The 19,323-nt window shown below is 42.3% G+C and overlaps 1 protein-coding gene across 1 annotated transcript; it reads right to left on the bottom strand.

Moving 5' to 3' along the window:
- Window positions 1–2,848: 2,848 nt before the first annotated feature.
- On the bottom strand, window positions 2,849–19,061 carry ADRA1A (adrenoceptor alpha 1A). The gene is made up of 2 exons (XM_074808057.1): window positions 18,179–19,061; window positions 2,849–3,435 (listed from the first exon to the last, which is right to left on the bottom strand). The coding sequence occupies exons 1-2, from the start codon at window positions 19,059–19,061 to the stop codon at window positions 2,924–2,926; spliced, it is 1,395 nt and encodes a 464-aa protein (XP_074664158.1). The 3' UTR covers window positions 2,849–2,923.
- Between the last annotated feature and the right edge of the window lie 262 nt (window positions 19,062–19,323).

The raw sequence follows: 19,323 nt of genomic DNA, 5'->3' as shown, positions 1-19,323 counted from the left end.
CTTATTTGATTTATTTAAACTTATTTAATGGGATAATGCTACAGATTTGCTGTCTGTGGGTGCATGCTTTTGGAAATAAATAAGGGTTTGGGTCCGAGGATTTGATTTGAATTCTTCTCTAATTTTAACCTGTTTGGGACATTGTGTATCTTTGTTATGCAGCATTCATGTGGGAGAAGAAATAACTATTTGCTTCAGCTAATCAGCAAAGCTAGATATTTCATTTTCCAAGTATAAGAAGAGGTAGACAGTGCCATTCACTGACCCACCAAACACAACAAAAGCTTAACGGTCTGAAAAACACTGTGCTTCCAAATTCAAGTGTCTTGTCATTGTCTTCAGGACCACTGCAGGCTGAGTCAAGAACTGTTAGCTTCATTTTCCCTATCACCACGCACTCATTTGTTTGAAGGCTGGGAGAAGCAAGACCTCTGCTTGATGTGACGTGTTAGCACCTGAAAACACCTATGAGACACATACCTGAGGCAGCAAGTGCAAGGAAAATTTACCAGCACGTATGGGACCTGAAGTGTTCTTGGTTATTACACCAGAAAAAAGATGCCAACACTACCAGGTCTTTTACACCTTTCTTGTTTTCTAACATAGCTCCATCAGGCTGGTGTTGTCTGAGTAAATACTAGTGAATCTACCCAAAGACATGATTCTTGCTTTTATGGATCTTACTTTGGATCCTGCAAGATTAGCAAGATCTGTAAATGGGCACTTTGTAGTAGGTTTCCTAGGTGTACTGGTAATTACTCGGTAATTTTAATGCGCTGAGAACAAGGCCAAATATAGGGTGGAAAATTAGCTGGCTTGTTCTGCCTCTCTGAATTGTCTACACAAAACACAGGCTTAGGTCCATCTACTCTCTTCTTTCACTTTGAGCTCAACATTTATTTAGAGTGGCAATGCTTGATTAGCATCCTGGCCATGTATAGATGTAAAGTGCATTTACACTCGGAGGTTGATTTCTGCTTCCAGGACTCTGCAAAGCAACAGTATTGCACAAACTCCAAGGATCAGATTTTACTTTTGCAAATTGTCTGATAATGTTCTAGCTGAAAATATGTGTTTGCAGTAGGAAAGAAATCTCATTCATGCATAAATAAAAGACACAGAAGACTGAAATTCTCTAGACCCTGGGGACTTAATACTGAATGGGAGATGAATAAACAATGATCTCTCATCAATAACATCAGGTGTCCTTTCAAGGCCCTATCCTGTAAAAGCTAACATTATCTTAAGCCCTTTCCCTTTCCAAGCCAGTAGATATTTAGCACAGGAGCTGACATTGAGACATGAGTAAAGGCTTATGTGTTGTTTCAAGAAGCTGCATTCTTACTTGGCAGGCCCAGGAGGAGTTATGTCAAGAGCTGCTTATTTCTAATATTGTACAGAGAATTCCTCCCACTATTTCTTCCAGATGCTGAACAGCTCATTTATTTATTTATTTGGGTTAGCTATATTAAAATATAACATGCTTCCAAATGCTTTTCTCCCAAATTCCCAAAGGGTGGCCCTTTCTCATGGGGATGTATGTCCTTAAGTCATTTAACGTGCTTAACTCCCACTGCTCAGAATGAGGGTAAAGTTCCTGACTCCAGGGTACACAGGATCTCATAGAAAGCTTAGAGCACTTGGTATGGAAGGAGTCAGAAAAGGAATGTAGCATAACACTGGGCAGGGAGACAGAAAAATGTCTGCAGCTTTTCCAGTGACTGTGGCACTGATCTGACTAACAAGCACCTGAGCAAGGAATTATTGAGTCTTTAAGCAGGTCTCTGCTGGACTCAGAACAAGAGAAACAAATGGATGAGTAGAATTGACCTCTTTGAGCCTTATTTGCTGATGACTTACCTAGTTTTGAATTTTTTTAGACCCGCGTCAAAGCACAGAGACCTTCCAAACAAACCTGGGATGCATGCAAATTTTCATTTGGATTTGTTTGGAGATTTGGGAGGTTGATTGTACAAAAAGAGAAAAGTTCAGGCTGGTCTCTGAAGGTAGGAGGAGTGCAGCCACTTGGATCAAGTTTCCCTTGGCAATGGAGTTTACTGAAATCCACAGCACAAAGGGAAACTTAAAGCAGCTCCAAGCAGGGCAAGAGCCAAGGGAGTGTTTTTGCAATGCCCTGTGAGCTGGAGTGACTGCCTTTCCAGAGAGGTGGAGGACAAGCAGCCTTGTGGGCAGTGCAGAAGACCAATTCCCCACCTGAAGCAGCCCAAGAATGAGGAGCAGTGAGACTGCCCAGCTGAAGATGCAAACCCAAAGAGCTGCCTGTTCTCTCCAACAAAGCGTGCAGGACTTCACCAAGCCGGGACCTGGACATGAACGAAAGAGGCAAGACATGGTAGGAAAATGTTCTTGTCCACGGTCCCTTAATGAAAAGTAAGCAGAGATCTGTAAACACTGTCCCAAGACCTGAGCCTCCCAACCTCAGCTCTCCTGGTTGTTGAATTGAGGTTTAGCTCTTCTGGGGAGTGGAATCACAAAATGGCTCTAAATGTGGAGCTGTCTGAAAGTATCCATACTGAAATCAGCATGGGGTCTGTAGTTTGCTCTTTCTCCCCCGTTGCACCTAAATCAGAGCAGTAAGAACTTTGAAACAGGGGAATACAGTGAAAAATAAAGCCTTTAAATGTCAGGCAGATCCCTCACAGAGGCCAGTCTCTCGGAAGACCGTAGGGTGCTCACCGTCCACTGAAGCCATTCACTGTCTTTAAGGGGCTTCATTCAGGCTACCAGCATTCAAAGACATCAGTCCTCGAAAGCTTTGGCCCTGTTTTACAGAATGCTATTTGTTTCACCTGGATCTTTTCAACTGTTGTAGCATCTAATTCTACATCCCAATAAAAAGAGCAACATCCCATCAGCAGAGCCACGAGTTTGCTGGCCTAGGCTGCTAGGCATGTTCAGTCCTTTAGACGTCCTCCCCGTTCTCGCTGAGGGAGATGGTGTGTATTTTAATGGTTGGCACTTTACAGTTTTCATGGATGAGGTTCCCTGAAGTGCCTGCGCAGCAGCATTCCTGGAGGAAACCTTTACTTTTTGCTTTGGCAGCAGTACAGTCTTTAGAAACGGTGTTTTTTGCAGGCATGTTTTGCACAGCCGAGAATATCTTCCATTCGCAGACCCCATCCGACTTGGAAATCTTGTAGAAGGTTTCTCCAGAGCCGACGGGGATACGGACCACGCCTTTGCTGCTCTCCATGCTTTGGCTGGTGGGATGGTTGAGGTTGAAACTTGGGGATTGCTTCTTTGCTGCTTGCTTCCTTGGGAGGCACTGCGCTCTCAGGACGTTTTGGAACGCTTTCTTAAACTCTTGACTTGAGCACGGATAGATTATGGGGTTGATGCAGCTGTTTAAATATCCAAGCCAAAATGTTATTTTAAAAAGTGTGTCCGGGGGTTTGATTGCAGGAAAGAAAGAACCTAAAATGGAAAATACACAGCTTGTTAAGGCAGAGGCAGTGAGAAATTGCAGGTAACCAAAGAAACTTAAACACTGGAAAAAATAAATAAAAGTCTGTTCTATCTTGAAAAATTTATGACTCGAAGCCCAATTCCTGCAGGAACAAGTCTTTCAGAAGGTATGGTGTTGGGTAATTACATGGATATTCTATCAGAGATCAATTCAAGACATCTACTTTATCACACAAGCATTGTATTCCCAGTTACCGCCAGTGAGGCAAGCAAGGGGACTGGTATCAAGTTGTAGAGGAAAATTGCTTCCTCTGGGACTTCTAACTCAAGATTAGTTAGCCAAATAACAGTTATATCTAGGAGGTCATCAAAAGAGGTTTCGAATGACAAGCAAATGGCACCACTTCAGAAGTCAGAGTAAGGGAAAGGTAGGATTACTGAGTTGACTGCATTCCAGCTAGAAGTCTTGAAAATTATAAAGTTATTTATATTGAAAATATAAAGTTATAAAGAGGGTACTCATTTTCCCTTGAAACCTTTAGAAAAATCTAACTATCCACATTTTTCTGTCTCATAGAATGCACCTAAAATTCAGACAAGTTAAAGGAAAGGTTCCTTCTTACGTTGACGAACACTGGCGAGGGTCTCGTGGGCAGCCATGATATAGATACTGATACAGACTTGCAAGGTTACCTCCCAGAGATCATAGAAAGAGCAAGAACTTAGATGGCTCCTTTGTAAGGAACCATCGGGACTTTTTATTCTATAGAAGGCGGGATAACATTCCAAAAAAAAGAAATCTTTTAACAAAGCTTATTCAGCATATCAGTGACAGAGCCACGGATTGTGCATTCATTAGTCCTCACTGTCTTGGCACAACAACAGTCAACTACAAGTGACCATGCAAATTGAAAATTAAATAGCATTACTAATATCCTTTTAAAAGAACAGATTATGATATATGATAACATACGATTTAATTATGATTTATCTGCTGATTTAAAATCTCGGGAACATTTTCCTAATGCCAAACCTTTGTTTTTTTGTTTAACTACAACTTGAGCTCCTTACTGCTTGTATAAGCAAGTTTTTAACTTTAAATTATTTGAATAGGATGTCAGTAAACGCTTAAGAGATTTACTCATGGAGAATGTTGTTATAAAACTAAAGAGACATATTTAAGATATCAAAGATTCAACACTGCTGCTTACAGAGAATTGTTTAGAAATTTGTTGCTTTTCTTGAATGATACTGGAAAATGACTATTGTAACAAGATCCTAATTCTCTTATTTGGTACTTCTCTTTGCTTAGAAATAAAACCAATAGTGTCTGAATGTGAATGAACCAGAAAACAAAACTCTGTGTGATGCTGGGTTGGGAATAAGTGATAACAGCACTTCTAAGACTAATTTTGCAAAATGAATCTAGAACCGGAGAAAGAGAAAAATATTTGCCATATGTTGTCAAGGGGAAAGGCTGTTTCTTGCCTCCTTTAAAAAAAAGGAGGAAAAATGTGGTTCTATCATACCAGTGTCAGTAATTAGTTTGGGCACAGGAAGAAAAATAATTTCCTGGAAAACATAATTGGCTTCTTTTGGACTTTATAGTGAAGTTTATTATAAACAGAACTTTTAGCACTGACAAACGCTTGTCTTCCTCTTTCCACCTGGAAGAATCGTAAGCACGGACATGTTGAAAGAAATACTGTGGAAGATTTAGACATCGATACGTTCGTCATCCTCTGCAGTTTAACTACATCTGTAAGCAGCTCCTAAGCTTTACAGGGATTGATCTGTTTGTTGGACCTCCCCTGACTTAGGAAAAGCTAATAATGCAATCAAAGGGTCTTCTAATTTAGTTCTGAGAGCTGCTGATTCAGTTTGAATCTTTTGCTTCCCATCTTCGACAAGCAAAGCTACAGCAAGTGCAGCAAATGCTTTCAAGCGGCAAAAGCCGGAGAGGAATTCTCAGGGTGTTTTTGCCTGTGTGAGAATGTATCAAAATATTGCCTGAACCAGAGACACAAATAGTGCAGTGTGATTAATGACTTGCTCATTCTGCTGAACACGGGCTCGGCTGTGAAGGCGAAGCAATGTCTTCTTGCTGTGGCACCAGCTCCTACCCTCTGAGTGGAGCTGATGGGCCCGGAGGACCCGCGGCTGTCAGGGAAGGAATCGGCGATGTTGCAGGGTGAGGAGCCTTCCTGGTGGCTCTGACCTGGGAGAGGTCCCCAAGACCCTGCCGTCTGGTGTGTGGTGGAGCAGCAGAGAAGTGAGACCGAGTCAGAAGACCCAAGGGCGGTGCAGAACGTGCCACAGGAGCTCGCTCTTTGTATCGGAGCAGCTGGACCTCTGATTCCAACCCCAGCTACAACCTGGGCATCGAGCACAAATCTCGCTCCCCCTGTGATTGCTTCTGCGTTGCCCCAAGCTGGCTAGGTAGAGCAGTTTCACTGTTAGTTTCAACATCAACCAGTATTTAAGACCAAAAATGTTGTGCTAAAGAAAGCAAACGCTGTTTTGCAGTTAAGCATGAGTGAGCAGGCGGATCCACGACCTAGAATTTTTCTCAGCAAATTAATGCTGCTTTCCTTTAGTGAAAAACAACTAAATAACATTCTCAAAGAACTTTCTGGCTGAAGTCGTTGGCAGATGAAAAATAACGAAAGGCTTCTAAATGCCCAAATCATGCTCAATTTTTTCTTTATTTCCTCATTTAATTGCAGCATATCTACCGCTTTCCCATTTTGTGTTAAGACAAAAGGTGAAACAAATCTCAGTTTAGGGAATCAGCTGTGTGAGGCTGAGTGTAAAAATGGGTAAACAATAACAATTCCTGTTTGCTGCAACTTCTGGCTCACTCTAAATGGAATGCTAGTGCCTTGCCAAAGTCTGTTAAAAATAGAAAATAGCCAGTGTCAGAGTCTGTCTCTTGCTCTTTTTTTTGGGGTGGGGATCTGCATGCTAATTTATTAATGTAACCTTTTTTGGTTCATCAGTGTAGAGACTTGTTGCCTTGGAACAAGACACAGTGAAAAGAAAACGAAATAGCTCTAACAGCAACCAGACTTTGCTGTCTGTAGACCCCATCACACTCTGTCTTTAACACTTTCTTTCCAGTGGTGGATACAATTCGGGCTTTAGGACAGTAGCTTTGCTCTGCTGTGCATTTAGTTGTGCCGGGCAGTGATGTTTCATAAGTTTAGACCAGCTAAAGCTCTGTCTCCAGCCTTCATTACAACTGTGTGTTGTCCCGTGAATGAAACAGTGCAAATGTCAATAAGAAGAAATACTATAAGTAGCATCTTGAAAGGGCTGAGGGTGGAATTGATAGTCAATGGACCCAATATGTAACAGAGTTAGAGGTAAAATCAAAGTAGAAATAATTTGGACTCTCTTCTTATTTACACCGACAGTTTATTCAACTTCCAGAGCAATATAAATCAAAATCAACATGTCTAAACCTTGAGCCGCTGAATTATTGTGTAGGGTGCAAAAAAATATTTCTCCTTCTGCATCTTCTTTGTCTGATGAGCAAAATCCTTCTGCATGTTGCAGGACTGCTGTGAGGAACTATTGACATAGCCGCACTTGCTTAGTGCCTCTATAGAAGTGTGATGTCCTGTTCAAAGGGCCACAGAAAGCAATGCCCTGCTACTGCAAACACCTGGTTACCTCTGTAGTTCAGAAGCTTTCCCTAATCTTCTCTCTTGGCTACCCAAGTATCTGGCAAAAGGAGAAGACTAGTATAGTCTCCAAGTCCTTGAGGAATCATGTTCCTCCCCACAGAATACTAAGAATGTATTCTTTTCTTCCAGGCCTTTAATATTCGGTGATGTTGCTATAATGATTAAAATCAGTGGTTAATGTGTCTGGTAGCAAGCAGGAGACATTTTCAAACAGTGCTGCTAAGGCTGGTGATAAAGTGTTTTGTTCAGTGTGCTGAGACATCGAAATGGGCAGCAGCTGGCAGCTCAAGTCAGTTGAGTTCGAAGTAGAAATAAAATATAGGCTTTGAGGGTTTTTTTAAACCAATGATTGTAATTAACCATGAGATTAAACAATGAAGCAGAGTGGTGAATTCTCTCTTCTTTAAGATATACAGTGTAAGACTGTTTCCTACATAGCAGCGAGGCAGCGCAGGGAAACCAGGTGGGACTGGGGTGAGCGGTTCAGAGTCCATGTCCACTCAATCCTTGACCACTTGGTGTCAGCTCGGCTTTGGACACTTGCCTGCTAGCAGCCAGGACTGAGCAAACAGAATTATTATGGCACCTAATTCTCCAGAGCATCTCTGTGATTCTCTCGTTCTAGGCTAGGTGTAATCATAGATTAATAAAGTGCTGCCACCCCAGTATCCTCTAACAGAGGTGGATAGTGAGCACCAGTTGAGAAGCAAAAAGTTTTCTGTCTTAAAATTAATTCTCTGTCCTATTCACATGCCTTAATGTCTTCCCTGGTAGGCTGTAAGGAATAAAATGGTAAATAGTGGCAAAACTGATTACAGATTAGGGGCTTCATCTTACATTGTGTCCCTGCAATCTGCTGGAGGAATAATAAAGAAAACTTCAACTGGTCTTTTAATGCCTTTGAGTTGTAGATTGACTAAATGATGCTTGAATTCCTGCTTTGTTTTCAAAAGGTTGAGGACTCTCAAGTGTCAGTAGCACAATTCAATTGCTTGGTATATGAAAATTAAATAAAATAAAATGTACTATTAGCCTCCTGAGATCCTTTGCCATTAAGTATTTCATCGCTCACCCCTGAAAATGTCAGGATTGCATTCCCTTCCCTAATCATTCATTTTCCTGTTTGTCGACTCGAAGTTTCTTCAGATCTGAGAGATAAGTTTTTCCATGTACCTCCTGGTGAGTAAGTGCCAATTCAGTCACAAAGATGTAATTTGACTTTGGCATTTGTCAGAAGTTAGAGCTGCTTAATTATAGGTTGTTTAAAAACCAGTACTGATATCGTGCATTGTTTCACTGATGGACAGCAAAGAGAGATTTAGAAGCTGCCAGACTACAGAAACTGTGTTATTTGTTTACTCTGTATCATCTCTGTCAGCACCATGGGAATAAGATCCCATACATTTTTGTGACCCATGGACCCATAGTGGTGTAAAAATCCATCTCGGCTACTAAATCTTGCAGCTCTGTTTAGGTTTGTTACTTTTTTTCCCTTTTTATGTTGTATGTCACAAATCTGGTGATTGAGTCGGAGCAGAGGAAAAGGCAGGCAGGGGGTACGGCTACACTGGGTGAGATCAGGGCTGGAGCCATACGTGATGAGACCAGTGGTACCCTGCAAAGCAGTCATGCCTGTGTATTCAGAGAGTGCAGTGAGCAGCTGCCTGCAGCACCTAGGAGTGAGCAGCTGCAACCTCTGCCCAGCAGACAACAGCAGTGCCTGCGCACCTTGTGAGCAGCCAACCCAACTGTGTTTGTTAGTGTTATGTTACTGGGGAATCAGGAGAAGTACCCAGTTTAAACCTTGCACGGAAGTCAAACAAAAATCCCAGCATCTCTCACCTCTGACCTATAGGAACTACACTTCTGTACTCTCACAGCAAACTGGAAACAGGGATAGTGGTCTGGTTTACAGGGAGGCAAAACTTAAAACTCAGGTCCTGGGATCTGCCCTAAAGGGGTCAAGCCGCAGCTATTCCAGAGCATGTGGACCCAGAGGGTGAAGCCCAGAGGAGCCCTGATGTCCCCACACAGATTAACTGTACCAGGGGCACCCTAGATCTCTCGTGAGGCAGTTTGGTCTACAAACATTGATAAATGTGTTACATCTTGTGTTCCCAAGCTCAGTGTTAGCACTGAACTTTACTCCATAAGACTGGCATTCTACACTGCATCTCAGGTCAAAACACAAACCACCCTCTGGAAAGTGTATTTTTATATATATATGTATTGCTGCAGACATGCACCAGCTGCACTCTGTACATATATGCTCTCCCAGCACGTCTCACCCCGCTGCTCTCTTATGGAAAGTATTTTTTGTGGGAACAAAAAGTGGGATCAAAGAACCCTGGAACAGTAGGAAATGCTTCTGGGTTTTGTACAATCAAATTAAGGCACCAAATGCAGAACAGTGGCTCATAGACCGAGGAAGGGTAAAAGTCTGCATTTGGCAAGTCTTGCACGTTTACAGCTGTGCCTGTCCCAGGGCCTGGAATATTGTGGCTGATTCAGGGGGAAAATGAGAGTGACTTTGCGCCTAGATATCCCTGACCCATAATAAACAGATGTAGAAGGGAGTGAGAGTTTTGTTTCCTTCACAAGGGCCTGAATTCAGGTCTCTGGGGCATCAGGAGGGTGTGGGTGTTTGGACACAGGTGAGAGGTGGAAAGGACAGGCAGCAGGAATGGGTCAGTCTGGGAATGTTGCTCCGATTATTTGGTTTTTTTCAGACCTAATTTATGCTCTGTTTCATATTGTACCCACTTACGATAGATGATATTTCTGGCAAAGAGCAAACATCTCAGCAAGCAACTATTTCCAGATTCACTGTGGACAGCTGCAGATTTAGAAAGCTGATAAAAAACCATGGGAAGGTAAACTGAGGTTTTGTTACCCATGTAAACCCAAATAATCACATTGTTTTACAAATCAATTGCATTGTCGTTGAAATTCCAGCTCCCATGTTGTTGCTGCAGTGGAATGATTCTGGATCTTGTTGCTCACATTTTTAAGATATTTGATATTAGTCCCGAAGCCCTCGCTCTTGGAGTCATGCACTTACAACAACATCTTAGCTTTCTTTTAAAAATTAAAAAAACGGCAAGCGAGTGGGTCAGAGAATAGTTTGAAAAGATGAGTCTATCTCAGCCTGTCTCATGAGTTTGTCACTATGTGGTTGTTAGTCGTGATTTTGGAATCCTTGGGGTTAGCAATACAGGAATTATCTTCAGCAAAAGCTGAGTATCTCTCCCTTAGGTATCCAAACTGAAGACGAATGCTGATATTTGCTGGGTGAGGTGGGAGAATCACTCATTGCCTTTCAATCACTAACAAATCCTAAATTGTGCCATGACGTTTGAAAATGAGTGAAAAATTACATTCTTGATTCATTTATTCCAGGGACTGGAAAGTGGTGACTACACAAAGCAGGAACATTTTTAAGACAAGGACAAACCTTCTCTGACAGCTATTGCATGCAGGAGAGCCATGGAAATGAATCATGGAACAGCACCACTAACTCTGCTTTCTCTCTCTTGTTTTCTGTGTAAATGACTATTAATATCGCCAATTCCTTCGGCTGCTTTGCTGTGTTATGAGGCAGTGGGACACAACGTTTCAGGACTCGGTAATGGTGGAGAAATGCTGGCCACAGGGATGTCAGCGGGAGCTTTGCCATTGGCTTTGGTGCAGCTGAGTTATCAGCCTAGACCAACAAAGCCTTTCCAGTCTGTGTTTATGAAAAATGCCCCTTGTGATTAGCAAAAAAATAAAACTTGCCAAGGAAATATCTTGGCCGTTTATATTCATTGCTTATTTTCTCCCCATTCAATGGCTTAACACACACACTTGTGCTCCATGATTCAAGCAGTGTAAACACCCCTCTTCTCCCTGACCTGTGCTCTAGAGAATGAGCTGGGGCTTTATTCTGTATTTTTTTTCCCTTTTAAAATTTTTTTTTCTTTTTGTTGCTGAGGAAACACACTGAAATACTAGTGGGGGGAATCTAGCTCTGTGAATATTTCCTCCATGGCTGGAGTTCAGCATTTTCTGATATGAAAACTATGTTGAGCATTAGGTTGTCACAGCTTTTATTAATTTTATTTTGTTATATTATTATCAGCTGAACAACAAAAAGAAAGGGGATTCAGATTCTTGTTTCTCTGAATATCTGGACAACCCAGCCATGATGATGTCGAGGGAGTGCATGGGCTGCTTGCCTTACTCTCTGCCCTCCAAGTAAAGGGGTAGGAGGGACAGGAGGATCCCGTGTTTATATTTACTACTATGAGACCATCTATGCAATTCTAAAGAAAAAAAGAGGTGATTCATGAAAAGGAGTTAAGCTATTTACCTTCTGTATGGGGAAATGCCAGGATAGTGATTCCCTGGAAGGCTGCTGCAATTCTACACAGTGCTGCTTCTCAGGAAAACAACTGCTTTCTCTTCCTTATTTTCCCCATCAGCACTTACCCTCCCATCATGTAAACACCTTTCCTTTAACACTCCCTTCACAGGATAACGCAATACTACCCATTGCTTCACTATCGTCAATCAAAATTGTCTTGCTTCTGCAGGAAATTGGTGACTTTCTATTCAGCACCTACAGTTAACCTGTTGCTCAGGGATCCCAGCTCACTGCTGAACCTCACACCATGGCAATTCCCATTATACTGCTGCTTAAACGATGGGGAATGGATGAATCAAGAGCACTGCCTTTTCGTGCCCCCAAAAGACCCTAAAAAACGTATTTAAACCGCTCTCAGAATCTCACACCAGCTGGAGCCTGTGTGTTACTCTGAAATGGTGTTCCCAGATTTTGCTCATTAAAACACCACTGTCTGAAGGAGTCGGTAGGTAGGAAACAGAGAGAATTGCAGGGTATAAACTTCAGGACAGTAGCAGGTATTTGAATTCCTGCTGTGGTAAGGTATGGGTGAAACTGAGACCCCGGCTCTACTTCCCTGACCTGAGTCTGTCATATTCTGGTTCACAATAACAAAGGATCATGGTCTGAAGCCCAGTTCCTTGGACGGTAAGTGGGCAGGATGCAGGATGGCTTATCCAGAAACCATGGGAGTTGATCTGAAAATATTCTGGCAGGAGAACACATTGAATAGAGACTCAGATGGTCTTGGAAAGGGCAAGAGGCCATAAAGCTATACCTGATACATTTTTCACCAAAAATCAGATGGGTCCTTGAAGCACAGCCTTTGGGAAATACTGTACCCTAACAGACAAAGTGGAAGCTCTGTGTTGTCCCAGCACTGCAACATAGAGGAGGACAGGTCAATTCTGCCTTAGCAGCGTGATTAAGGTAAATTAATTTCTGTATCTGATAACACATGGACAACTGCAGCTTTTCTGTCATGTCTGGCCATCTTTGATTCCAAAATTAAGTTTCCCATTACAGCTGAGTGGACTGGGTATGAACGCATGCCTCTGGAGCCCAAGCAAGGTGCCATAGTTAAATCAACCACCTTATTAAAACACATAACAAGTGATGATATACACAACAAATGCAAACCTCACAGGAAAATAGAGATAAATCCACCGATCTCCAGCTGTCAGTGCATGTTCCTACTCCTCACCTTGTGACCTCCTGAGATATTGCATCAATGGTAGAGATAGAAAAATACATTTTATTTTTCTAGATTACCTCTACTGAAAGTAAAGAGTCATTCTCTTTGACTCCATTTAAAAAACAACCACAAAATAGTAATTAGGAACCAGCTACAGACAGGCACGTAGACAGGATTAGAGGATTCCCTTGACAGTGTTTGTGTCAGCTCTCAAGACTAATTTACTACTCTACTACAAATATAAATACCCTCCAGCGTATCCTCTTTTCTGCTCTCTTCATCATGAGAATGATTGACAAATGCTAAAAGCCTTCCTCTCCCTTGCCCAGTTTTAGTAGTATGGATTGTTTTTTCTCCTGTGAGATCCCGGCTCAGACTTTGCCTTTTTCCTTCTTTCTGTTTCTGAACACAACATCTACAACCAGATAGAATGAAGATAGCTTGCCGCAGAAAGCGAACAACAAAGTTCTGTGAGTTTGTTTGCTTCTGAGGGTTTGTTAAGATGAACCATCGATCCCAGCTTAGGACCATTTCTGTAATAATACCCCAGCCCTTTTTCTTTTTTCCTTCAGTTCTGTGCATGTTTCACCTCAAAACAACCTCCAAGCACTGTCATCTATGTTGTTGAAAACAAACCTTCTGAAAAATTCCCAGAGCGACCGTAAGTGTCTTCCAGCTACAGCAAATGGTCTGCTCTGTCAGCTGGCACCACTTCCCAAGGTGATGTTGAGGTTGAGGGCATGCACTGAGTTTCAGGACTCTTCTAGCTCTGAGTATTTCTTTCTATACCTGTCTGTATCCCTTTCTAGCAATTGCAAGGGGAAAAAAAAAACCAGAAATGGAAGAAACATGCTGTGTGGCAGGCTGTTGTTGTGGAGGACCAGGGCCCAACAAGCCTTAATTGCCTCGATGAGCCTCATCTCTGGCTCCTACCCACAAGCCCCCTGCCACGGGAGCTGTGTGTAAGGTCAGGCTCTTCTCATTAACCCTCTTTGAGTGATGTAGACAAGCTCAGGTATGTTCTTTCCTGCCTCTGTTTTGTTGGTTTGTGTTTGGTGATTACTGGACCGTCAGGTGAACCTGTCATAGATGCTGTCTCTGCCTGCTTCTGCTCAGATATGGGGAGCGCACGCTTTTGGGGAGGACATGGCTCCTGCCTGTGCTGTTGTCACCTTCTGTTCCTGGGTTTTCCTTCCTCCTGGGGCAGCCTGGCTGTTGCTGCTCCTTGATGTTCAAGTTCTTCCAGGAGCCTGTTCTCAGGTTTCTAGTTCAGCTTCAGGTACTCCCTGTTTGCTGGTGCCTAAGAGAATATGGGTGCTCCAATCTGGAAAGCAATATTGCTTACCTTAGGGCACCTCATTCCCCCAAGATCTTTACAAACTTTGGCAACATGTCAAAGAAGATCTTAAAGAACTTTGAGAAGAGAGGCAGGGTTTCACTTTATAGCTCACTTGAAAAAAAGAAACTTGGTGATAAGAAGGTTTTGGTGACCCCTGGCTTGCACTCCTCCCAGCTATTTGAATGGAGTGCTTCAGAGCTTTGAGAAAGGAGCCAAGCATGGGGTAACCAAAGCGGGAAGGTCGGTACTAAAAAGCTTTTAAAGCTATTCTTGGCCTGTAAATTAACATGAGAACTTGTTAAATGGGGAAGCTCAAGTCACTAGTAAGTGGCTAGCAGTTGCAAATATGGTGATTAAGTGTTGCAGAAGAGACTAAGAAAATGAAGCAACAGGTGTAGGAGATGATACGTGAGAGCAATAGCCTAAAGTGGACAAGGAAACATCCCTTCCAACTGCCTTCTCTGAAGGGCTGAATAATAAACTACCTGGACGGGGTAGGATGCTCTTGTAGTCTGCTTGGTGCAAACATCAACCTCTACTAAACAAGTGGCAGCCAGTGATAGTATTTAGAGCTCCTAAACAGGCAAGCAATTTATTCAGAAAATTAACATTTCCTTCTGTTGAATATATATCCCTTGTATGCTTATCCTATGGAAAGGTGGGTGCCTAGTGTAGAATGAGAAGATTTTGGTGGACATATCTGCAAATCTTCTGCTTGGGAAGCAATTGCAGAGAGCTGAGGATGTACACAGTTTTATTTACATCCTAATACTAGGATTAATGTATTGGACATGATTGCTGTTAGGTAATGACATTTATAGGAAGAGTCTTTGCAGAATTCCCCCAATAAGGTTAATTCAGCAATAGGTTTACAGTCTCTCTTGGGTAACAGCAATGCAGAGGAAGGTTTGCAGAATAAAAAGAACTTTATAGCATCAGACTTCCACTGCTGTGGAGCAGAGCCAGAATTCAAGCTCAGTAAGAACAGGAGTCGTATATAGAGGCTAATGGGCATAGACAAAGGACCTCACAGTTCTTGCTGGCTCTCTTTAAACTCCTATTTAGGTGCCTATTACTACCTCTTACCCTGCATTTCAGTTGGTCTAAGCCTTCCCTAAACTATCATGGCAAAGGCCCTCTCATTGCTCTAGGAAATCCATGTGTCTAGAGAGGAACTGAGCTTTAATTAGGGCACTACAAAGACTGCAGATCTAGTTGGGACACACTCGAGCTTGGACTTGGAAGGTTTTGCTACACCATTTGTGAAGACCTGTTGAGTTCAAAGAAGCTTTTACAGAAAAGCTTTGAGACTAAGAGCGGATCCACTGGTCTTCTCTAAAGAGGGAGAGAAAGTGCATTCAAAAGAGAAAACCTGACTTCTTCCAGGGGAAATCAGCTGTTTTGACACACTTTTTTTTACAGAAGTTTTGTGAAAACTGGGTTTGCACTCCAGCATGCAGTGAAAAATAAATCTTAACCTCAGTTATCTTCATGCAACAGGATTATCATTCCCTGGCTTACTCCACAAACATCAAAGTAAAGTGAGAAGAAGGTGTATTGGACTACTGCACTGAAAGCCTTTGAACAGACCCTTTGTCTGGAATGAAACTCCATCCATCTAAGAAGGTAAGAAAGACATCACTCACACAGATTGCAACTGGCAACTTCACATACCGATTTCAATTAAGATATCGTCTTATGGCAGGGATACTCAAACTGTTTCTCCAGTCGCTTTCAGCAGCATCTACCATGATGGATGTCATGTCTCTATCCCCGTCTTGATATCCTCTACCACCCTTGCCCTTCCCATACCTACACCCCACAAGTTTCTACCTCCATTTATTATACATTTTTAACAAGCCTGGTGTTGCCTGTTCTACCTCAGCTGGTGGAGTTGATGTTAATAGATATGGGGATCTTGAAGGTGTTGTAGATCACAGTAAAATAAACTTATGTTTTGGGAGCTTCTGCTGCACAGAGTGGCGAGCACCTGCCAGTTGTTTGAATTGGTTTGTGTAGCACAGTTTAAGAATGGGCCATCTTCGTTGAGGGCATGCTTCTGAAAGGCTACAACTCCTACAAATGACAGAAGTGAGCTGATGGGACCATTTATAGGCCTATCCCATAACCAGAAAGCTGCAGACCTGGTCTTCTGCACAACAAAGTTCTTGGCCAGCTGTGTTGGGAACTCTTTGGCCACAGTGCTGTGTATAGCTGGAAAGCTTGATCTCTGCCACTAATCTGCTGCGTGATCCTGGCGGGATCACTTCTCCTCCCTATGCCTATCTTCACCTGTCTGCAGGATAGGTCTGACGATGGTTACTGGGCAGTGGAACACTTCTGGAAAGTGTTCTGCACGGTATGGGTGTAGAGTGCCATATGCGATCATGTCTGTGTGGGACAGTCTGTCTCAAGATGTTTCCTTGTTTTTTTTTTTAAAGACATGTTATTTTGTGCCACTTGTCTGTTTAATAGTTTTCTCTCTTTAAACAAAAGTAGCAAATAGGTTTTGAAAGACTTATTATATGCTTTAAAAATAACATAGTAACCCCACAAAGATAGGGAAACTAAACTCAAGGAAGTTTCCTTATAAGGGATCAAAGAAAGATGCAAAGCCACTCTTGAGTCCAGAAAATTTCTTAAACCCAAAGCAAATTAATTAACAACAGCTCTGTGTGGACAACCACATTTGCAGATGAAAAGAAGTGTGTTTAATGCGTTCTCGCAAACCCTTTTTGGGTATGTTTCAGACATCTTGGCAACCAGCATTCCAACATGCTGACATCCTGGACAGCACGAGCCAGGCCTTTCAGGGCTTCTCCTTATGAAACATCTACATCTCTTACTCCAGCACTTCCCAACATTGACCAGCAGAAAAGATTTTGTGTTTTGGGGCTTTTCACATGGCAACATTAGCAACAGGTTTTTGGGAAGCAACCTGGTAATCCTGGTAAATTCAATAGAGGTTAACTGGAAAAAAGCCAGCTTTTTATAAGGTTTAAAAAAAAAAAAAAGAAAAGAAAATCCCCAAATCTTTCTTTTCATGTTTAGGTAAGGCTGTTCTTTCTTTTTCTTAATTGTACACATTTTTCTGTTACTAGCTAAAACTTCCCCACAATCTTTCTTTATTTTTCCTGTACAGCATAAGCCCTTTCCATAAGAAAAGTTACTGAAATTGAGCAAGTCACAGATATGAGGTTCCATGTCTCAAAAACTGATACTTAGTACAGCTGTTTCAGAGCAAACTTCCGTGTGATGTGCCACATACATACCTCACGCTCACATGTAGGTATGAAATTAGTATTCTGCTTTTAAGTCCTGAAATCACATCAAAGGTGACTGAGCAAGGTTTAATTAAAATTCTAATTACTTTTTTACATTTCAGTGATAACAAAGCAGAACAAATCCCTGACTTTCCTCTGCTTTAGAATTACAACTGGTGAATCAATATTCATATTCAGCATGGTGGTTGAAGCCAGTGTTTGGCCAGTGGGCTCAGTGGCTTTCCACAATAGATGCAAGCCAGAGAAGTATAAAATTAGTTTGAAGGATCCTCACTGCTGTCTTCTGACTGGTCATACAATAAATTAAAAAATACATTCATTTCATTTGGAGTATGGTATCTCACAGTGTGAATTTCCTGATAGGAAGCTGATTTTTTTCCTTATAGTGGGAAATATTAGGTGCTGAGCACTCCAGGAGTTCTGGCCCCACGTCTGTGAACAGCTATTTTGATCTTGAATGCATTTATACCTTGACCTTGTACATCTTTATATCACCAGAAGAACTGGCTGCAAACTTAGCTATAAACCCACACATCTAAAGATATTGTTCCTATAGCAGAGTTGGTCAGAAATAAGTCTGAGCTCTGAAAGAGTATTTTCTATATGGAAAAAGAGTACTAAATCCTTTTCATTATTTTCAGAATTTTATGCTGATCATCACCAGAGATGTTTTGTTTCATTTGAGACTTTCATTTTTTACGTTCACTGCTTTGTGATGGTGAATGTTTTGATTTTGACAGCTTTGCAATAGAAAATGATTTCCTTAGAGCTTTTCTGGTCAGCATTATTGTACACAGGCACAAACATGGCCCTCCCTCCAGGGAAGGTGCTGTATAAGGTAGAGGGGTTTGCTTTACTTACCAAGTGGCATTACTACAAAAAATGGAAGCCAGCAGAGAACGAAGCATCCCACAACTATTCCCAGGGTCTTGGCAGCTTTCTTTTCCCTTGAGAACTTGAGGAGACGCACTGAGAAATGATGCTTGCTCTTGGGGTTAGATGCCGATCTGCTCCCTTCAGGAGCATTTTTACGATGGATCCGGAGAGTCACTTCTTCGGAACGAGATCTCTCTGTCTTCAGACCAGAAGTCAGACCTTTGTTTTCCCTTTTGGCCACTACATACACTCGGCAATACATCACCAAGATAATAGTCAGGGGGAGGTAGAAGGAGCCTAGAGCAGAGAACAACACGTAGCCAGGCTCCTCAGTGATTTGACAGATTGTCTCATCTTCTGGTGCTGGTTCCTTCCAGCCAAAAAGAGGCCCAATTGATATCACCAGAGACAATGCCCAAACACACAGTAAGGCCAGGAGGCCTCTCTTCTCTGTCACTATGCTTGGGTATCTCAGTGGGTAGCTCACCCCGATGTATCTGTCTATCGAGATGATACAGAGGCTCATAATGGAAGCAGTGCAGCAAAGGACATCTACAGCTGCCCAGATGTTGCAGAAGATTCTCCCAAATGTCCAGTAGCCCAAAATCTCCATAGTAGCTGAGAAGGGCAGGACAGTGGAAGTCAAGAGGAGGTCAGCTACAGCCAGGTTAATTATATAGTAGTGGGTAACACTCTGAAGATGTCTGTGGCAGGCTACAGAGAGGATAACCAGGATATTACCCAAAACCCCAAAAACTATCAGCCCCCCTAGAATAACACCTAGTAAAATGGCCTTTGAAATGTTCACAGGCCCCACAGAGTGGGTGCAGTTGGAGCAGTCGGAGGAGTTTCCAGGGAGGAAAGCCATGGTGAGTGGCTGATAATGTTCATGCAAGGCTGATGTACTTCACTTCCTTGTCAGGTAGAAAGAGTGATGAGATCAGTTCTCGGAGATCCTACAGGAAACATTTGCCTGGCTTTGCTGGGGAAAAGAGGTTTTAAGGATGTCTTAGAAGTGCAGCACCAGGAACAATGAGAAGGATCCAGAAACATATTAGAAAATCTACCTTTCTCCCTAACTTTTAACCATTATAGCACAGTTAATAGCCACCATTTCCAAGGCAAATATA

Source organism: Strix aluco, chromosome 28 (assembly GCF_031877795.1).
Source record: "Strix aluco isolate bStrAlu1 chromosome 28, bStrAlu1.hap1, whole genome shotgun sequence".
NCBI classification, from domain to species: Eukaryota; Metazoa; Chordata; class Aves; order Strigiformes; family Strigidae; genus Strix; species Strix aluco.
The sequence above is the reverse complement of the archived record's forward strand: the minus strand, read 5'-3'. Positions and strand labels throughout refer to the sequence as shown.